Below are 19,751 nucleotides of genomic sequence, written 5' to 3'. Positions count from 1 at the left end.
AATGAAGAACCAGCCTTGCCTGAATCTCTCTGAAGTTCCTGAACCAAGCCATGCACATTGCCCCAAACAGAAGCTTCAAGTTTATACCTTCGCCGGCAATGGCGAGTTGGCTACTCATATTCAGTGTTGGTACATTAGTAGTAGCATCGTACATTCTTGCAGAAACTTTCAGGTTTCAAGAACTCTTATCGGCTATATATGTTAAATGAACTGTTTCTTATCTGAATTTTTCGGACGAACTATTGGTATGATATCAACAGCTAGATGTGCCAATCTGTTGCGTTATTTCAAGTACATGACCATGTCACATTCAGCTTTTGGATCAGTTATAAATCCATCACTATGTCTTGAAAACAATTTATCAACCATTGACTCAGACAAACAATTGCAATTTGGTGGTCTGAAATAGAAGGATAGTTGCCTCTTTCGGTGCACGTATTGATCGAAAAAAAATCTTGAACAATACAGATTCAGTAGCAATAATTCTTGATCAATCCACATTGGACCAGCTATCAAGTATAGATTATTCTGATCAAAATTCAGAGTTTCAGAGTTGTATTTGGACGGTAGCAGTTGCACAATCCTGTGGCCTGTTGGCCTTTTCTCCCTGGTTTCACTTGCCTTCGCCAACTACTAAGATAAAAAATTCTGCAAAATCCAAAAGATCAAACAGGAATATTTGGAAACTCTAGAGTTTACCTTTTTCAAATAACCATACACTTGGTCATCCTGGCTAGATTTGGTCTATCTAACTTGGATTATAGGACATGCACATTTGTTCAGAAGCTCAGAACTCATTACTCGACCAAAAAATATTGTTTCTTTGAGGGGATACTAGAAGGTCTGCTGTTTCTTTTTATTTAAGTGAGGAAGGGATATGAAAAATGTTCAGATAATACCGAAACAAAAGGAAGAAGAAAAGAGCATTATGTAATCCAATAACACATGTATACTTAAAAAGTAGTGTTAGAAGGTGCTCTTTTCAATTTATGGACTGGATTATACGTACCTTGATTCTTAATCTATGATTTTTCTAAAAAAAGTTTCTACATAAGTAGTTGTTAGATAACTTAAGCTATTTTTTTAACATTGTGATATACAATATTTAATCTATCCCACTAGTAATTGTCAATAGTATGTCCAATCATCCATAAGAACAAAGTTTTAAACCGCTAAGCTACCGCATCATTCTTACATGGAGTCTATTTTGCGAAATAAGCCTATTCTTTCTAAGCCATGTATAACAGAATTAGCGGTGTAAGTCAGAATTGTAGACAAATCTTGATCATTCAAATCAAGATATTCTCACAATCTCATCCAATAAGAATTCAATTGAATTGAAGATGTGAGCCCCCATCACCCATGTCCTTTCTCCCATTAGCCCCCACCAATGGCTAGAGTTCAGCCAACAAAGCCCTTGTCACCCACTATTATTGAGACATTGTGCCCACAAGGAAAGCAAAGTGCTGTAAAGCCCCATGTAGCTAGATTGGATGGTTTTTGGATTGGCAAAAGAGAGGACCAGTTGAGAGTGGTACAACGGCTGTGCTAAGGGGTGTCTCCGGACCACGCAAAAAAATGCCGACGGACCCATAATACCAAAAAAAATGATAATTCTATCAATTGGTTTTCATGCAAATGCTGTAATGTGATCATCTTTATTGAGCATGATATTTTTTTAAAAGTAGATGAAGAAGATATAATGAACACTTTTATGGTTATTAGAAGACATAGATACGATAAGAAAAAATACGTAGTATGGTAATCTTCTTCAAACTTTTCTAGCCATATAAGCTTCTTTTGAGTCAAAATTTTACTTAACCGCTAATTTTATGTGTTTTAAGATGTTTTATTAATATATCATGGTACACTTTTGGTCTACTATATTATCTATACTTGCATTATATATGTTAGCATCGTTAGGTTTATAGTGTTTAGAAAAGAAATTCGGTTAGACCATCCATATGCTAAATGTTGGAGTGATATGCTACTAACTCTCATGCATGCTCCTCTTCAACTTTGGATGGCAGGTGTAGCAGATTGCCTACAAATGGACTCATGTTCAATCCTTTTCTCTGACAAAGCTAATCAAATTCACTGGCCACGGCCAGACTGTCCGGTAGATTATTGCTGGGACAAATTTTCCACTATGCATGCTTGCATAGTGTTAATGAAGGCTGTTCCCTTGTCATCAAGGAACATAATTAATTGCCAGATAAACTTAGGACTGTAATCATTTTAAAGAATGGCATACTTTTCTAAATTAAATTCATGACCGAAATATCTGTTCCGAACAGGTGCTAGATAAGATAAGCTGTTTAGAATCTTGCTGGCACGATGTACTTAACATGACTCGGCACACTAAACCTCTCAAGTTTCACGCTTTAGTTTTTTTTTCAGGATTATTTGCTTCATTTTTTAAAAAATAAATACATTTCTTAGATCAATTATTATAGGCTATTTAAAATATTTAATTTATTCCTACAATTAAGTAATAATCCAATGAACAATATTTAAAACGGCTCATTAGAGTTTAAGATTTAACCATGATTCCTTCCTAAAACCCTCGACTCGCATCGTAATTTACACCCATGTATTAGAAACAAGAATGCATCCAAAGTTCCAAACCCATCCTCTTGTCGATTTTGCCCTAGAGATCAGAATTTTCCAACCAGACCTGCACCACTGCAGCCGGCAAGAACAAACGAAACGATCAATCATCCAAGAACGCAATGCAATTGCAGCAGCAGGCTAGACAACACGTTGGATTCCTTCCTAGAAAACCTTTTTGGTTTTTACCGCTGCTCCCCTCTCTCCTTCACCACTGCACCACTACACTGTTTTTTCCCTTTTTTTTTTACAGTGTTTTAGTTTTAATCTCTTGCCCCGGTCAAAATCTGACCAAATTAACCTCTAGTCTAACTGCTAACCGAAGAAGGAAAAACTGAATTTTTGCCGGGCTTACCGCGTCATGCATGGAGCTCAGCTCAGCTCAAGAATGGCGGTGAAAAAGGAAAAAAAAAACAAGAAAAATGGAGAAGGAATTAGAGAGCGGCAATGGATCGAGGTGGACAGTGAAGCTGAAGCATTTCTACCCCCACCCTTATCTTCTTCCTCCTCCTGCTGCTGCTGCTGCTGCTCTGACTCGATGCGTCGTCTTGGCGTCTTCCCATTTAGTATTTAGCCATGGTGTAGGTGGCCGGCAGAAAGCGCCATTGCCCGCCCGCCCGCCCGCCCGCCTGCTCCTTGCCCGGGGGACTCGCCGTGTAGGGTAGGCTCGCTGCTGCCGATCGAGGCGTCGCGCCATTGCCGGTGCCGTGGTGGTGGTGCTCGCGGGATGATGGAGGTGAGGCGTTTTCTTGGGTGCCTCCTCTGGTTCTTGGCTCTGCTGCGGCTGGCCGCGGCGGCCGGCGCCGGGGTAGCCGCGGTGGACGGGCGGCGAGCCATTGCGGCGACGGACGAGGACTTCGTGTGCGCGACGCTGGACTGGTGGCCGCCGGACAAGTGCGACTACGGCACCTGCAGCTGGGGCCTCGCCTCCCTCCTCAACCTGGTCGGCGACCATCCTCTCCTCCTCCTCCTCCTCCAATTCCCGCCATTTTTCTCCCCGACTCACACGAGCTCCGTCTCGGCCTCGGCCATTTCCTTCCCGCGCAGGATCTCTCCAACAAAGTCTTGCTCAATGCCGTGCGAGGTAGGCGACGACGACGACAACGACGGCGAGCCACCGCCGTTGGCCGTAACGTGTTCTCATCTTCTTCGCCGACGGTGATGGACGCTCTCTCTCTCTCTCTCTTTTGCAGCCTTCTCGCCGTTGAAGCTCCGGCTGGGCGGCTCGCTGCAGGACAAGCTGGTGTACGGCACCGGCGACGGCGGAGGGCGGTGCACGCCGTTCGTCAAGAACACGTCGGAGATGTTCGGGTTCACGCAGGGATGCCTGCCTATGCACAGGTGGGACGAGCTCAACGCCTTCTTCCAAAAATCCGGGTAAATTCTATTTCCAACTTCTAGTCTCTGAATCTGACCAAAAAAAGGATGCATTTTTTTTGGCGCTCTGAATCATTTGAAACTGACGAGAATTCGATGAAATTTGCTCAAATTTGCAGCGCGAGAATCGTGTTCGGGCTGAACGCTCTCAACGGCCGGGTTCCATTGCCGGATGGGTCGATGGGAGGGCCATGGGATTACACCAATGCTGCATCACTGATTCGCTACACAGCCAGCAAGGGGTATAAAATCCATGGATGGGAGCTTGGTGAGTTCAAATCATTTTACAAATTGAATGGAGATTGCTTCGAAACCGTGTCCTCTTTGGGGTTCTTTTTGGTCAGAAACAAGCAATGTTTCGAGTTTTGACACATGCTGTCAACATCTGTTTAGTTAATGTTCAGATTACCAAGTTACCAACCCTACCAAATAAAGAACAGGATGAGAATCTTGTGCTACCTGCCCTTCCATTTTTGCTTTTTCTCAAATAAAAGCATATAAAAATAAGAAATTCAAAGGCGTTCTTTATGCAATTCAACCAGGTTGATTTGGGAGTGTGTGTACCCTCCTTGCAGGAAATGAACTCAGTGGCACTGGGGTTGGAACTAAGGTTGGGGCTGACCAATACGCTGCAGATGTAATTGCACTGAAATCAGTAGTTGACAATGTGTACCAAGGCAGTCCATCAAAGCCACTTGTTCTTGCTCCTGGAGGTTTCTTTGATGCAGGCTGGTTTACTGAACTTATAATCAAAACCAAGCCAAACCTACTGAATGTGGTCACTCATCACATCTACAATTTAGGGCCAGGTATGCTCACTATGAACTTCTAACAATTTGATATTTGAATTGGAGTTTAAATTCTGAACAGATGCGCCGAACATTGATCTTTGCAGGGGTGGACACACATCTGATTGAGAAGATCCTGAATCCAACTTATCTTGATGGAATGATAAGCACATTCAGCAATCTTCAGGGGATACTGAATTCTGCAGGGACATCGGCTGTCGCATGGGTTGGTGAGTCTGGAGGAGCTTACAACAGTGGCCACCATCTTGTCACTGATTCATTTGTGTTCAGCTTCTGGTAAGCCAATTACTTCTGAAGTGCAGAATAATATATTACCTCATGTTCTGTCCTTCTCTATATTCATATCAATACTAATTGAATATGGACATATATATAAATGATATTTATTTATCTATCAATGAATCTAGTTAGAGCCAAAGCATCTTATAATATGGAACGGAAGGAGCAGATATTACCAAAGTGGTTATTCTGAATATATGTGGTTTTCAGGTTTTTGGATCAGCTTGGGATGTCAGCAAAGTATGACACGAAGAGTTATTGCAGACAGAGTTTGATTGGTGGGAACTATGGCCTGCTAAACAAAGAAACGTTCCAACCAAATCCTGATTACTACAGGTACCTGATATCCTTGGACTGTTCTTAAGTAGGTAAAAAGTAACTTCACACATGAACAACTTCCCTTGTGTGAGAGTGCAAAAAAGATTTGATGCCTCATGCCTCCTAACAAAGTGTAGAACTATCCTTACACTTGGAATCCAATAGGTACCTAATGGCCAAGCTAAGCATTGGTTCCATTGCACATAATCTTGCAGAATCAGATAAAGTGCCAAATTTGTTGCTTTCATGACACTTTCCGCCCAACTTTGATTCCCCTGCAGCGCTCTTCTCTGGCATCGCCTAATGGGAACCAAAGTTCTATCCACAACATTCAGTGGCACCAACATGATTCGCGCTTATGCGCATTGCGCAAGAGATTCTGTAAGCAATCCAGACAAGCTACTGCATTTTCATCAGCACAATAACAAAAAACACACATATGCTAACTGAATTTATGCTCAACCTTTTTCCTTGTATGTTCAGCCAGGAATAACTCTACTGCTGATCAACCTCAGTGGCAACAGCACAAACCAAGTGACTGTAACAAGTGAAGGTGTTCATGCAAATGCTGTGAAGAAGCACAGCAGAAAGACCAAGCATCTTCCTGGTTATGTTCAGGCAGCTGGATCCATGAGAGAGGAGTACCATCTTACTCCCAAAGATGGCAGCTTGCAGAGCCAGGTTATGCTGCTAAATGGCAGGGCCTTGGTTACTGATGCAAATGGTGGCATCCCTAGGCTTGAACCTGTCAAAGTTGATGCAGCACAGCCGATAGCTGTGGCTCCTTACTCCATTGTGTTTGCTCACATACCCAATTTCTCTGCTCCTGCATGTAGTTAGATTAGTCCAAGATTGGTTTTTGGTGATTTGGTATGATTTTTTATTTTTATTGTTGTTATAGGAAAGGTGAATTTAGGATGGGTAGCTAAGCTTGCCCATCTGAAGAAGCTGCAAGGCTGAAAAGTTTGTGATTTTTTTTTTGGTTGTTGTTGTTCAGTTGTATAAGATTGGGGTAAAAGATTGATATGATGAAGAAAAGGAAAGGGAAAAGCTCTTTCCCATTTTCAATCTTACACTTTTTTTTCCTCTGAGATGCAATCTTTCACTTTTCTTTCTGAGATGCAATCCACCTTTTTTATGAGATTTAATCATTCACTTTTGTTTGGATATAAAGATAGTGAAAAGATAAATTGTGAATTTCTGAAATCTTTCACCTTTCCTTTTCTGAGATTTACTTTTGTTTGGATATAAAGATGGTGAAAAGATAAAATGTGAAATTATAGACGCTAGCATAAAAGCTATCAATTTTTTTGTGAGGTTTAATTTTTCACTTTTGTTTGGATGTAAAGATAGTGGAAAGATAAATTATGAAATTATGGATGGTAGCATAAAACTATCAACACAATGAGGCAGATACCAACAGAATGAGGTAGAGTGCGCAACACCAGGTGCCATTGCCTACGCAATTGACCCAAATTCTATAATCCATATAGTTGTAAAGTTTCATGGCTGGCCTGGAAATTTGTAAACTTCCTGTTGTACAGGAAAGCATTTCCATCACCTGCACTTTATCACAGCAACAACAGTCATCCAGTTGTAGAGGTGTCCCCAAATGGAAAATGACTGCAAATTGATCAGCTGGAGAGATGTACCACCAGTAACTAACATGCAACAATCAACATCTCATTGTCCAGGAGTTCAACATTATCATCGTCATCATGGGACGAGGAAAATTTGCCGGACACAGCACCAGAGATGGGGGAACATCTGGACTCTGGTATCTCCTAAGTGAAGCTAACAGTAAGGCTAAGGTAACACCTCCAAGAGGCCAAAGAAAAGACAACAGCAATCCTGAGACAACATGAGACCGAAAAAAACAGCGCGGCCATGCCAAGCACAACATACGAGCAGCTGGCAGATGTTATTCGTGATGTCCGTAGATCTTACTCATCGTAGTACCGCTGCCACTGGTATTGTGTTCTTAGAGGTACTTGAACAGCAGACCACCGTGTGTGGCAAAGAAAGGCGCAAACACAAGGGACTCGACGGCCATGAGCTTGATGAGGATGTTGAGCGACGGGCCTGATGTGTCCTTGAGGGGGTCTCCAATGGTGTCACCGATCACAGCGGCCTTGTGGCAGTCTGATCCCTTGGGGCCGAGGGTCCGTGCATGCTCACTGGCACCAGCCTGAAAATAAACAGGATGCAAGTTGATGTTAAGACTTGGGCGGACATTGATCCACCAAACATGATCAATAAGGGCTTCTGAACATTTACCTCAATGTACTTCTTTGCGTTATCCCATGCACCACCAGTGTTGGATGCTGAGATGGCAATCTGTAAAACAGCAAGATTATAAATTCATTGAATAGGATGAACACATAATGAGAAAGAGGTAGAATGTGATGCCCACCTGTACTCCAGAAACAAGAGCACCAGCCAGAACACCAGAAAGAGTCTCCACACCAAACAGGGTTCCGACGATGAGCGGGGTGAGCATCACCAAAGCACCAGGAGGAATCATCTCCTTGATGGAAGCATCAGTGGAGATCTTGACACAGGTCGCATAGTCAGGCTTGGTGGTTCCCTCCATCAGCCCAGGAATGGTGTTGAATTGCCTCCGAACCTCCTCAACCATCTTGAGGGCAGCACTTCCAACACTCTTCATGGTCATGGCAGAGAACCAGTACGGAAGCATGGCTCCAACAATCAAACCAATGAAGACCTTTGGAGACAGGACATCAACAACCTTCACTCCAGCTCTGCTGACAAAGGCACCAAAGAGTGCAAGGGACACCAGAGCAGCTGATCCAATGGCGAAACCCTACAAAAGAATATGAAATGATCAAATTACAGAACCAACATAACAGTTCTTCATAAGAACCTGAGTTCTAACGCTCAATTCCCAACCTAATAACTCAGGCATGTTCATCAACAGTAAAGCATATGGATGTACCTTCCCAATAGCAGCAGTTGTGTTGCCAGCAGCATCAAGGGCATCAGTCCTCTCACGGATTCTGTGGCTCATACCAGCCATCTCAGCGATTCCACCAGCATTGTCACTGATAGGGCCATAAGCATCAATGGCAAGGCCAGTTGCAATGGTGCTTAGCATGCCAAGAGCCGCAACTGCAATGCCATACATTGCAGCAATAGAGAAACTGACATAGATGCTGACGGCAATAGCGAAAATTGGGATGATAACTGATTTGTATCCCAGAGCAAGACCAAATATGACATTAGTGGCAGCACCAGTTCTGCAGGAATCTGCAACATCTTGCACAGGGCTGCCAAAAAGAATCAGCATGTAGGGATTAATTAAAACATGTAATGTAACAATGGTCACAGAAACCATAGTTGCAAACTAATGGGTCCCTTACCTGTATGCATTGCTAGTGTAGTACTCTGTCACAAAACCAATGATCAGACCAGCCCACAGACCAATTGCAACGCAGAAGAACAAGCCCCTGTACGAAGCCATAGTAAATTAGTCAGAAAGAGCACCATTTCACAAACAAATAACAAAGATAAACAAGTAGCTTACCAGTTGGTCACTTCCTTCTGAGCACCAAAATTGAAGATAGTGAACTTCGCCGGGAGGGCCAGCCAGCTGATTATTGCAATACCAACAGTCATCAAAGCAGTGGAGATGATGAGCTGCTTCTTCAGAGCAGGTTCGATTTCTTTCACTGCCTTGATCTCAAAGAAATCAGTTGCAAAGAGTGTGGTGATCAAGCAAACGATGATGCCAACAGAGCTGACAAGCAGTGGGTAGCACATGCCAGTGAAATCATGGTTGATTCCAAAAGATGAGATAGATGCAACAACAAGAGCAGCACAGGATGATTCAGCATATGAGCCAAAGAGATCTGATCCCATTCCAGCAATATCACCGACATTGTCACCAACATTGTCAGCAATCACCTGCAAAACAAGATTAGGAGGTTCAGAGAGGCAAATTTCATACCATAATAAGCCACCGCATGACTGCTAAGCTTATCCCTCTTAAATCCCTTAAAAATTATTAGCCTGACAAAGAGATAAGAAACTCACAGCTGGGTTCCTAGGATCATCTTCAGGGATGTTCCTCTCGACCTTGCCAACAAGATCAGCACCCACATCAGCAGCCTTAGTGTAGATGCCTCCACCAACCCTTCCGAAGAGAGCCATGGAAGAGCCACCAAGGCCATAACCAGTGATAGACTCGAAAAGACCCTCCCAGTCATCACCATAATACAACTTAAATACATTAATGGTAATGTAAAGAACCACAAGACCACTTGATGCAAGCAAAAAGCCCATGACAGCACCAGAGCGGAAAGCGGTGATAAACGCCTTCCCAACACCCTTCCTCGCTTCCAGGGTAGTTCTGGCATTGGCAAATGTGGCGATCTTCATTCCAAGGAAACCAGAGACCAAAGAGGTGATAGCTCCAAGCAAGAAAGACGCGGTGCTAAAGAGTGCATTGAAAAGGGCTGGCTTGCAGTACTTGTCCTTGCTGTATGTGCAAGGCTGGCTCTTTGTACTGAATCCCTCGACCGAACCAAGGAAGAGGAAGATCACAACAGCGAAGATCGACATGAAGATACCAACATATTGGTACTCCGTGAAGAGAAACGATGTTGCCCCTGCTCATAAAAGAAAGCAATTGTTACATAAAAATCTTATCATTAAACATGATATTATCAGTAGAACTAGAGTTACGCTACGTTACATTGCAATACCCATGTAAAACGCTAACTGCCATGTTACATTCAACCGTAAGTAACAAGCCTCATGCCCAAATCCTAGCATATATTTCTATAAGTAGAAACTCCTGTGTCCCCATCCCAATCAAGGAAAAAGGGCATGAGCCAAGATTGGTGACGCACATAAACAAACCACACCAACAGGACACGCATCTGAAGATCATTAAGCCATCCATAATGATGAAGACGGCAAATTCATAAGGCATGTGCTAAGCTGACAAGTTGGTGACAGATGGCCTGGTATCCTTATCAAGAACCTGACGTTTCCAGACTAGACTAGATCTACAGGGCACCAGAAGATTGGAGTCCAGGTTTACATTAACATAAACTTAAGTCATCCTAATACTGACTACATCAACTTGTTAAGTTTGGACAGATCCCTCACGCATCTTCCACTGCAAATTTTGTACTGCTACTGAAAGCTACATACTCCTATTTCCTACAAAACCGACACAGGGTAAGAGCACCGCTCCAAGCATTAAAAGAACTCATTACTGAAGCCTCGATTTAGCAGACTACAAGGCTTCTAACACCAATGTGCAGATCTACGTCTTGGTGAAAGGAAAAATATTTGCCAGCCCCACTAGCATAAACAAAATTGTAAGAAACAACACTATAACACTGGAGGAGCCCCCACTAGAAATATACAGATTTGGGGGCAAGCCAGGAGTGACTAAAATATCAGAAAAGTACACATATGGACAAAGCAACACTATTTGGCAGCCCCCACACAGGAACCAAAAGCTCCAACGCGAAGATTTGGTTTCCAGTGCATAAAAAGCTCCAGTTTTTAACATAAAATCAGCTGTTCATCTCAGCCTTTTCATGATCTTTTTTTCATAAAGGAATCAATCAAGTGCAGAGACATCAGACATTTGACGAGCTCACTTGGTTAATTTTTTTGGGGGGAGTTTTCCAATCAGATCATCGTTAAAACTAACTAAACGAAGGAAAATATAACCAAAAAATCGAATCATTTCCCACTGAAATGTCGCACTCGTCGACAAAATTTATAAGCACAAATATGAAATGAGTTAAAATATATATATTTCCCACGAAAAAACGCGCGAAGGCCGCGTCTCCTCCACCAAAACGGCCATGAAACGATCAGATCTAACCGAACCACGCGACGCGTCCAGATCTGAGAGAGAGAGAGATCGCCGGCCGCCGCTCACCTTCGGAGATGGCGCTCTGGATCTCGCGGCACTTGACGACGACGTTGTGGTCGTTGAGCCCCTCCTCCTCCTCGATGAGGTAGTCCCCGTACCCGCCGTTCTTACCGCCCCCCGACGCGCCCGCCGCGTCCTCGCTGAGCTTCACCCGCGCGACGAGCACCCACTGCACGACGGCGAACGCGATGCCCACGGCCGCGGCCACGGGGACGAACACCTCCGTCCCGAGCTCCGAGAGGATCGCCATGGCGGCGACAACGCCAAAATAACCCTAACCCTACTACGCTCGCGCAGGAACGCCGAGGGACGCGCTGCTGCGGCGGCGGGTTGGAGGAGGAGGGCGACGCGTCTCTCTCGCTCTGCACACTCTCCTGTGAGCTCGGGAGGCGTGTTATTATATAGCGGCGAGCTGAGGTGGCGCCGCGAGGAGAGAGAAGAGGGACCTTAATGCGATTAAATATAGTTACGAGGGTTTATTTGTAAGAACGCGTTTGCTGGTTCTGGGATCTGAAATTAATTATGGGGTATTATGAGGGGTTGGATGTAAGATTTGCATCACTGGTGTGGTCACTTGTTTGTAATTTTGCTGGTGAGGTGGGGGTGGAATTTGAATGCTTTTCCCGGTCCCTGGAGGATGCAAGTGGGCCCGGAATGAAATATCTCTCCTTTTCACTGATATAGCAAAGACTAGGAAAAAATTTCAGATCTACTAGTAGTAGCACCAGCACCAGCAATTACTTGAAATTTTCTGCAGATTTTGTGCAATTTGTCGATGAAACGGAGAATGGCAGGAATGAATTTTGTGATGAGCATTGTCTGAATTCACGGGTAGTATGGTTGTTTCGGAGAAATTTCACTGTATAACCTTTGTTGCAAGAACCACAATGTATAACCACTTTGTGATAGTGTTGGAAACTTGGAATGCACAAGCTTTTGCGACATAGATAACCAAGACAACCCACCGTGGCTACCTTCTTCGTGTCCAAGGCCCCGTTTAGTTTCAAAAAATTTCCACCCAAAAACATCACATCAAATCTTTAGACACCTAATAAATATTGAATATAGATAAAACGAAAAACTAATTGCACAGTTATGTGAGAAATCACAAGACGAATCTTTTGAGCCTAACTAGTGCATGATTAGCCATAAGTGCTACAGTAACCTACATGTGCTAATGACGGATTATTTAGGCTCAAAAGATTCGTCTCGCGGTTTTCATGCCAGCCGTAAAATTCGTTTTTTTATTCTTGTCCGAAAACCCCTTCCAATATCCGGTCAAACGACTGATGTGACACGCAAAAATTTTTATTTCACCAACTAAACAGCCCCCAAGATTTGGATGGTGTCATATGAGAAAGCTTAGGGGGTGTTTGGATCCCCTTGACTTTTTTAAGTCCCTGTCACATCGAATGTTTGGACACTAATTAAAAATATTAAATATATACTATTAATAAAACCCATGATTAGTCAATGTGGTGCTACAGTAAATATTTGCTAATCGTAGCTTAATTAGGCTTAAAAAATTTGTCTAATGAAATAGCCTATATTTATGCAATTAGTTTTGGTATCAGTCTATATTTAATACACCTAATTAACGTCCAAACATCTGATGTGACAAGAGACTATAAAAAAGTTTCTGGATCCAAACAACCACTTAGTTTGATATAGAGAGGTGCACGGTCACTCCAATGGATAGTTGTGATGGACGAGGAAGGCGCGTAACAAGAAACTAGAGTGAAGTGAACTAGAACGTTAAGGTAGGAGCTGAGAAAACATCATCGTGTCGACCATACCAGAAGAGTGGTCATTCTTGACATTGATTAGCGACGATGAATGACGATATCACTAGTGGATGGACGACCTAGCTGACGGATAAGAAAATTGGACGGATAAAATGGTTTGGTATGAAGTAATTCGTATTGCCTATGACAAGAACAACACCTTAGTAATACAACTTTGTTCATTTAGTCCGAGAAAGCCGGTTATGGATTACCTACGGACCAACTCACACCTATTCTTGCCCAGTAGCAAATTCAATAAGAATGTGAACTGTGTGGCAAATTTCAAAAGTCTGCAGTGGCAAATAATGAACTGAATCACTTGCCCTCCTCTCTCATTCACAGAAACTGGCCAGTGTTAATATTTTTAGAATTGGATGGTTAGGTGACAATGAACAATGCTTTTAACACTAACGATGCAGCGTGCTTTGATATGATACGGCATTATTAAGTATTCATATATTTTGTTTGGGGAAAATTCGATTGGCCAAAGTTCAAAAGACAAAAAGTAGTGTTAGGGGACAACTATTCATGAGCGAATGTAGTGTACTTAGGCCCCGTTCTAAACAGCTTATCGGGCTTAACTACTTCTTAATTTATGTTAGCACATGTTTCAAACCGCAAAAACAATACATTTTGTGTGAAAACTTTCTATATAGAAGTTTCCTGAGCCATTAGCCAAATTAACAGCCGAAAATAACACGGCTTAATAACCTGCAAAAACAAACACTTTTTTTTGTCCAAACAAATGACCAAATCAAAAATTTGCGAGGATTGGAATCGCCGTTTCCATTTCCCACCAAATTCATGCGAACTTCTTCTTCAAAATCTCTGAATTTTAAACAGTTATCGTTTCTCAGCAGTGAAGTTCAGGGCCACTTGAACTGATTCGAAAGGGAATCGCGCATAGCTGGGTCATAGCTAACGCGTGGACGCAGACAAATCCGATTCGTCTCAACTACAATTTGGGTCCATGGCGTTCGGTCCAACTAACGATCCAGCCCCCACACTAAACGGCACCATTCCTTCCATTTTTTCCATCCACCGTTAGCTCACTCGTCTTCTCGCTTTCGTTTATGCTCTAAACTAATATTTAAAATTTTAACTTTAAATTTAGAGTTGATTTTAGTTTTTTTCATCTAAGTTTATTTTGCAGGTTTTGTTTTTAGATCGCTAAGAAAATATATTTAATTTTTTTTATTTGCAAATATGTAAGTTGCCTTTTTCCCTCAAAAAGTGAATCAATGACCGCCCCAGTCTCACTGACACCACATGTACCATTATGATTACTGAACTGTAATTGAACTATAATCTACAGCAAAATGTAAAGAAAATCGTTAAACATAACACAAATCATCTGAAATAACATGATGAGACAAGGGTAATCTTGATGGGTAAAAAAGTGTAGAACCAAACCTGACACAACATCTTGGCAGCAGTACAAAGTACTTCACCTGTATTAAAATTCTCGTTTTTGTTCCTTCCTCTGAAGCCATGTAGCTGTCCCTGACAGCAGCAAATTTTTTTGGAGGTTAGGGAGTACACGTCACGGAGTGTGCCACGCTGGTTAGTTTAAGGATTGCTTTCTTTTATTAGCTGGGGCTTTTCGGTGCACTGATCTGCTCCCTAATTGCTTTGATGTGGATCTCCTATCATACCACCTCACTACTGTTTGTGATTTATAATTATGATTCAGTGGTTGTTGCATAAAAAAATTGCACAACCATGCTTGCTGTGTCCTGTTTTTGGATCTGAATTTGCATCATTGTTTGAGAAGTGTTGGTTAATTAGTCATCTTCTACTGATTGCTTATTCTTCCATACAAAATATCAACCGATTCTAATTAGATAGTCCCCCAACAACACTCAGTTTCTTTACTTTTGATTTTCAATGAAATACAAAAAGGAGAACCATAACTATGGTGTCCTGTTATACTTTTACAAGGCCGTGATGCCAAGATATTTATGTCATGAAGATTGGCATTAGCTTGTGTATGTGTTTTTTTTCCTTATTAATTCTTACATGCATGCTTTCTACACTACTGAATTATATTTTTTAAACAGTTCCTGTACAAGTTTACCACTTTACCTTTTCTAAAATAGAATTTAAAATTCACAATGATTAATTCCATCATTTATCTATTAAATAACTGTTATAAAAATCAAACAACCTTTCATCTTTTGGAAAACAAAAACACAGCAATGGACCTCCCAGATGAGTACTCATTAATTAGCTAGTGCTTTTCCTTTTCAGGGAGCCTTAGTTTCCAAGTTAAAAGGCTAAAAAGTACGTGCGTACTAATCACGCCCCAACAACCAAACATCTACTATTGTGCAAATGTCTTGAATCTGCAAGGGGTCGATTCGGATCTCGTGTTGGCACCAAATTCAGTCCAGCGTTTCCATCATCCCAGCTCGCAGCTCCTGTCTTACAAAAATATCTGAACTACCGTTACAAATGAAAATTTTGCACGAATTGCTGCTGTGTTGCGTGCGTGATCGCTATAATAACGATACTGGCTTATTTTTCTTATTTAACACCGTTAACTTTTAGTTCTATATTTGACCATTTATTTTATTAAAATAATAATAGTTATTATTATTTATAATTTGATTTATTATTGAACTAACTTTAAGAGTAACTAATAGCTTGCATATTATATAAAGCTTTTGGAAAAGATAAATGATCAAAATATAGATACAAAATCAATGATACTAAATTAAAAAAAAATCAGAGATAGTACTAATTTTCGTTTGATTCATGTCCAGCCTGGCAATCACGAAGCCACAACATGTGGGAACCGAAAGAAAATCCCAACAGCAAAGTCGTGATGGAAACTGGAAGAGAAAAATAAGAACAGATCACCGACTGCAAGAGGGAAGGGAGATCGAGAGACCGACCGACCGACACTTCACCTTGGGATGCTGGAGGCGTCTGATGCCAGTATGATTGGCGTCGGGGTCGACAAAGTCTAAGTTCTAACCCCGATTACTGTGGCTTACCGCTGAATAACCCAACAACCTCGCCACATATTATTACATTTATTTTTTTAGGCAGGTTGTTTCGCCACATATTATTACATCTATTTTTTAGGCAGGTTGTTTAGAAGAGATTAAAGTTAAAAATAAAAACTACGTTGACTTAAAAGTAATGAATTCATACGAGTGAAATGATAGGCGGAGATGAAATAAAAAGAATTTTGAATAAAAAATATTCGATAAGATAACTAGTATTGCGAAAAGTGTAAAAAATGATTATATTTTTTACGAGATTCAAATATTAGAAATGACTATATTTTGAAATGAATTGAATAAAAAGGTTTTAGTAAATTTATATTTTGTATAGCCAAAAGTAAATTTGTATTTCTTTTATAGCCAGGCTTACCACTGGATTACCCTTATGTCCTCTCCCCCTATAGGATGAACCCTGCATCATCAGTCTCCTTAACGCTAGCTAGCGCGCGTCAGTCTGGCCATTGTGGATTTGTGGTGTGCGCGTACGGTGAAAACACTGAACTATTGCTACTAGGGCCGTGTTCGCCTGCCTCTTACTGTCCCTTGTATTCTCGTGTTTCACTTATATGCTTACTAAATTATTAAACGGTGTATTTTTTAAAATTTCTATAGAAAAATTACTTTAAAAATCATATTAATCTATTATATATTTTTTATAGCTAATAATTAATTAATCATATACTAATTTATCACTGCGTTTTCCGTACTGGATAACTTAACCTTATTTCCTTTTACGCCAAACGCGGCCTAGATCTGTTTCAAATATAAGCATTTATTACTACTATATTTACTCCAAAATATAAACATTTCTGGTGTATTTTGTACAGAGCGAGGAGATATCAAAAGATTTTCTACTAGCCACTTTAGTATTTAATTTTTGAATTGATTAGATTTCCTATTTAAGTATTTGGTTGGCTCTAAAATCATTAAAATGATTAAATCATAAGAATCAGTGAACAATACTTATATCACAAAAAATAAATTCTAGACATATTAAAAGAGGGAAATTACATTTCCTGGAGTCGTGTACTCTCGCGTATGATCAGACAAGTGGTAGGCGTTGAGTTAGCTGATCGAGCAGCAGCTGACTCGCCAACAACTCACTTGCAAGCAGCAGGGCATACACCACCACTAGCCTACCAGTGCAGTAAGTGAATATACCAACATGGCACAAATTAGTATTTAGTAGTAATAAATATTAAATAATGTAGGAGTACTAGTATAGTAGCTACTGTTTGGTAGGTTCACCAACAATTCAAAGACCGGCCTATCAAATTCGCGTAGAATCTCTGCGTTTTCAAGCTGCAGACAAGGGCCGAAACACGCACTGCAGCTGTGCAGCTGCATCCACGCCATGACGCCCGGCCGGCACGCTCCCATGCACTATGCGGGCTATACGAATGAGTTGCTCTAGCAAAAAAGCATTTGTCACTTAGGACGAAGCCACTCATCTCGTATATTGCTTAACGTGGGTCCCACGAAAATTATTTTATTCTTACTTTACCTCTTTCCTCTCTCTCCATTGTTCACTTTCTCTCTCTCACCTCTCTTTGCTCTCTCCCTCTCTTCTCTCATGACACGGCCGGCGGGGTGACGGAGGTCGGCGGTGGCCCGTCGGGGCGGCGGAGGTCGGCGTGGCCGCGTCGGGGCGGCGGAGGTCGGCGTGGCCGCGTCGGGGCGGCGGTGGCCGTGTCCGGGACGACGCGGCGGAGCTCGACGACCGGAGGGGATGGATCTGGGCGCACAACGGGCGGCAAGGCGCGGCGACGGCGGACCACACGCGGCGTCGGCGGAGCTCGGCGCGCTTCCTGGTGGCGGGGAAGCTCGGGGCGCGTCCCGGTGGCGGCGCTCGGGAGCGTCCCGGCGGCGGAGGAGCTCGGGTGCGTCCTGGGGGCGGAGGAGCTCGGGGCGCGTCCCAGGGGCGGTGCTCGGGCGCGTCCCGGCGGCGGAGGAGCTCGGGGCACGTCCCCCCGGCGGCGGAAGAGCTCGGGCGCGTCCTGGCGGCGGCGGAGCTCGCCGAGCGTCCTGGCCTTCTCTCTTCAACTTTCTGACAAAAAGACACAAAAAGCCTGCGAAGCAACTGGATCTTAGAGAGGAGGCGAGAAGCTTGCAGGGGGCACGACTCCCTCCTAGCTGGAGAGGAATCTCCTAGCTGGACGGTCGAAGCTCCACACCATGTCACTGCATGGCCTCAGCTTTCACCCTGACCGACAAGAAACATAAGGAACTCTATAGCTATCTATCGTCTTAGGGGTGTTTGTTTATAAGAACTAAATTCACCTATAATCTTGGACTAATTCGTGAGACGAATGTACTAAGCCTAATTAATCCATGATTAGCCTATGTGATGCTACAGTAAACATTTACTAATTATGGATTAATTAGGTTAAAAAAATCGTCTTGTGATTAGCTCTCATTTATGAAATTAGTTTTTTATTAGTCTATGTTTAATACTTTAAATTAGTGTCCAAACATCCGAGGTGATATGTGGCTAAAAAGTTTAGCCCCATCTAAACAATCCCTTAATTTTTTTTCTTTTTCTTTTTGGTCTTATAAATAAAAATTTGAATTTTAACTTTAAATTTGAAGTTGAGTTTTGGGAGTTATTTTACTGAAATTTATTTTCTAATATTGACTTTTAGATTGCTATGAATATATATATATATAATTTTTATTTGGAAATTATTTTTTGTTTATAAATACGTCGTTTGACTTTTTCTCATAAAAATGTTACTCTCTCCGTCCCATATTATATGGGATTTTAACTATTCACTTATAATTTTTAACATTTCATATTATTCAAAAATTTAGTGCAAATATAAAAAATTATAAGTAATATTTAAACTACTTTTAATAGTAAACAAAATAATAAACAAAATAAATAATATTTTTAAATTTTTTAAATAAGACAAGTGGTCAAACATTACCAACAAAAAAATGAAAATCTTGGGACAGAGGGAGTAATAATCATCCTGAGTATAACGAGCTAGGAACGCATGACGAATCCGAATAAAGAACCAATTGTAACAGTTTGGGCTCTATTTTCGTGGGAGTTGGCTATATTTTGAGACGGATACAGAGTAACGGGGTCACACAGCTCGCACGTCACGGTCGTAAGCGCCAAACTGATGACATCGAGAGGAGAGGCGCCCAAGTTGCAGAGGTAAGCCGTCTCGCCGGCGTGAGACCAACGCAAGCGGCGTAGACGTCTGTGTCTTTCTGCCGCTGTCCATGGCCATGCATGGATCCATGAGGCCATGGCTTGATAGGAAGACGGGTCATGGCTGATGGGTGCATTCTTTGTTTGGACGCGTTACCCATGAGGCCGCCATGAACATGAGATCATGAGAGGCAAAAGAAAATCAGAACAAGATTAGCCGAGACGCAGACGCAAAAACGAACTCCGTTTGTTCAGAAATTCGGTAGTTTTCAGGCTTGCAGAGTAGTAGTAGTCAGCAGCAGCACGAGTGACTGACTGACCGTATGATAGATTTATGAACAGACTCTTTAATTACATGGACGTCCCGATACTATACGTGGGTAGTGATTAGTGACCTCTTATTAGTAGCTAGAAACAGCTTTTTAAAATTTGGCAACCTCCTCATTTCACTTATAGTTATACTTATAAGTTAAAATTTAGTTGATT

At 42.0% G+C, this 19,751-nt stretch overlaps 2 protein-coding genes across 2 annotated transcripts; one reads left to right on the top strand and one right to left on the bottom strand.

Annotated features, from left to right (window-relative positions):
- The first annotated feature begins 3,263 nt into the window (after window positions 1–3,263).
- Window positions 3,264–6,508, top strand: LOC102720994 (heparanase-like protein 3). The gene is made up of 9 exons (XM_006655785.3): window positions 3,264–3,553; window positions 3,658–3,694; window positions 3,804–3,987; window positions 4,107–4,255; window positions 4,563–4,796; window positions 4,883–5,072; window positions 5,286–5,411; window positions 5,675–5,774; window positions 5,877–6,508. The coding sequence occupies exons 1-9, from the start codon at window positions 3,338–3,340 to the stop codon at window positions 6,231–6,233; spliced, it is 1,593 nt and encodes a 530-aa protein (XP_006655848.2). The 5' UTR covers window positions 3,264–3,337; the 3' UTR covers window positions 6,234–6,508.
- Window positions 6,509–7,006: 498 nt separating this feature from the next.
- On the bottom strand, window positions 7,007–11,682 carry LOC102716422 (pyrophosphate-energized vacuolar membrane proton pump). The gene is made up of 8 exons (XM_015838551.2): window positions 11,317–11,682; window positions 9,447–10,021; window positions 8,938–9,317; window positions 8,774–8,860; window positions 8,350–8,680; window positions 7,807–8,217; window positions 7,671–7,730; window positions 7,007–7,581 (listed from the first exon to the last, which is right to left on the bottom strand). The coding sequence occupies exons 1-8, from the start codon at window positions 11,558–11,560 to the stop codon at window positions 7,375–7,377; spliced, it is 2,295 nt and encodes a 764-aa protein (XP_015694037.1). The 5' UTR covers window positions 11,561–11,682; the 3' UTR covers window positions 7,007–7,374.
- Window positions 11,683–19,751: the final 8,069 nt, after the last annotated feature.

Source organism: Oryza brachyantha, chromosome 6 (genome assembly GCF_000231095.2).
Source record: "Oryza brachyantha chromosome 6, ObraRS2, whole genome shotgun sequence".
NCBI lineage: Eukaryota > Viridiplantae > Streptophyta > Magnoliopsida > Poales > Poaceae > Oryza > Oryza brachyantha.
Note: the sequence above shows the minus strand (reverse complement) of the source record. Positions and strands in the feature narration are given on the sequence as shown.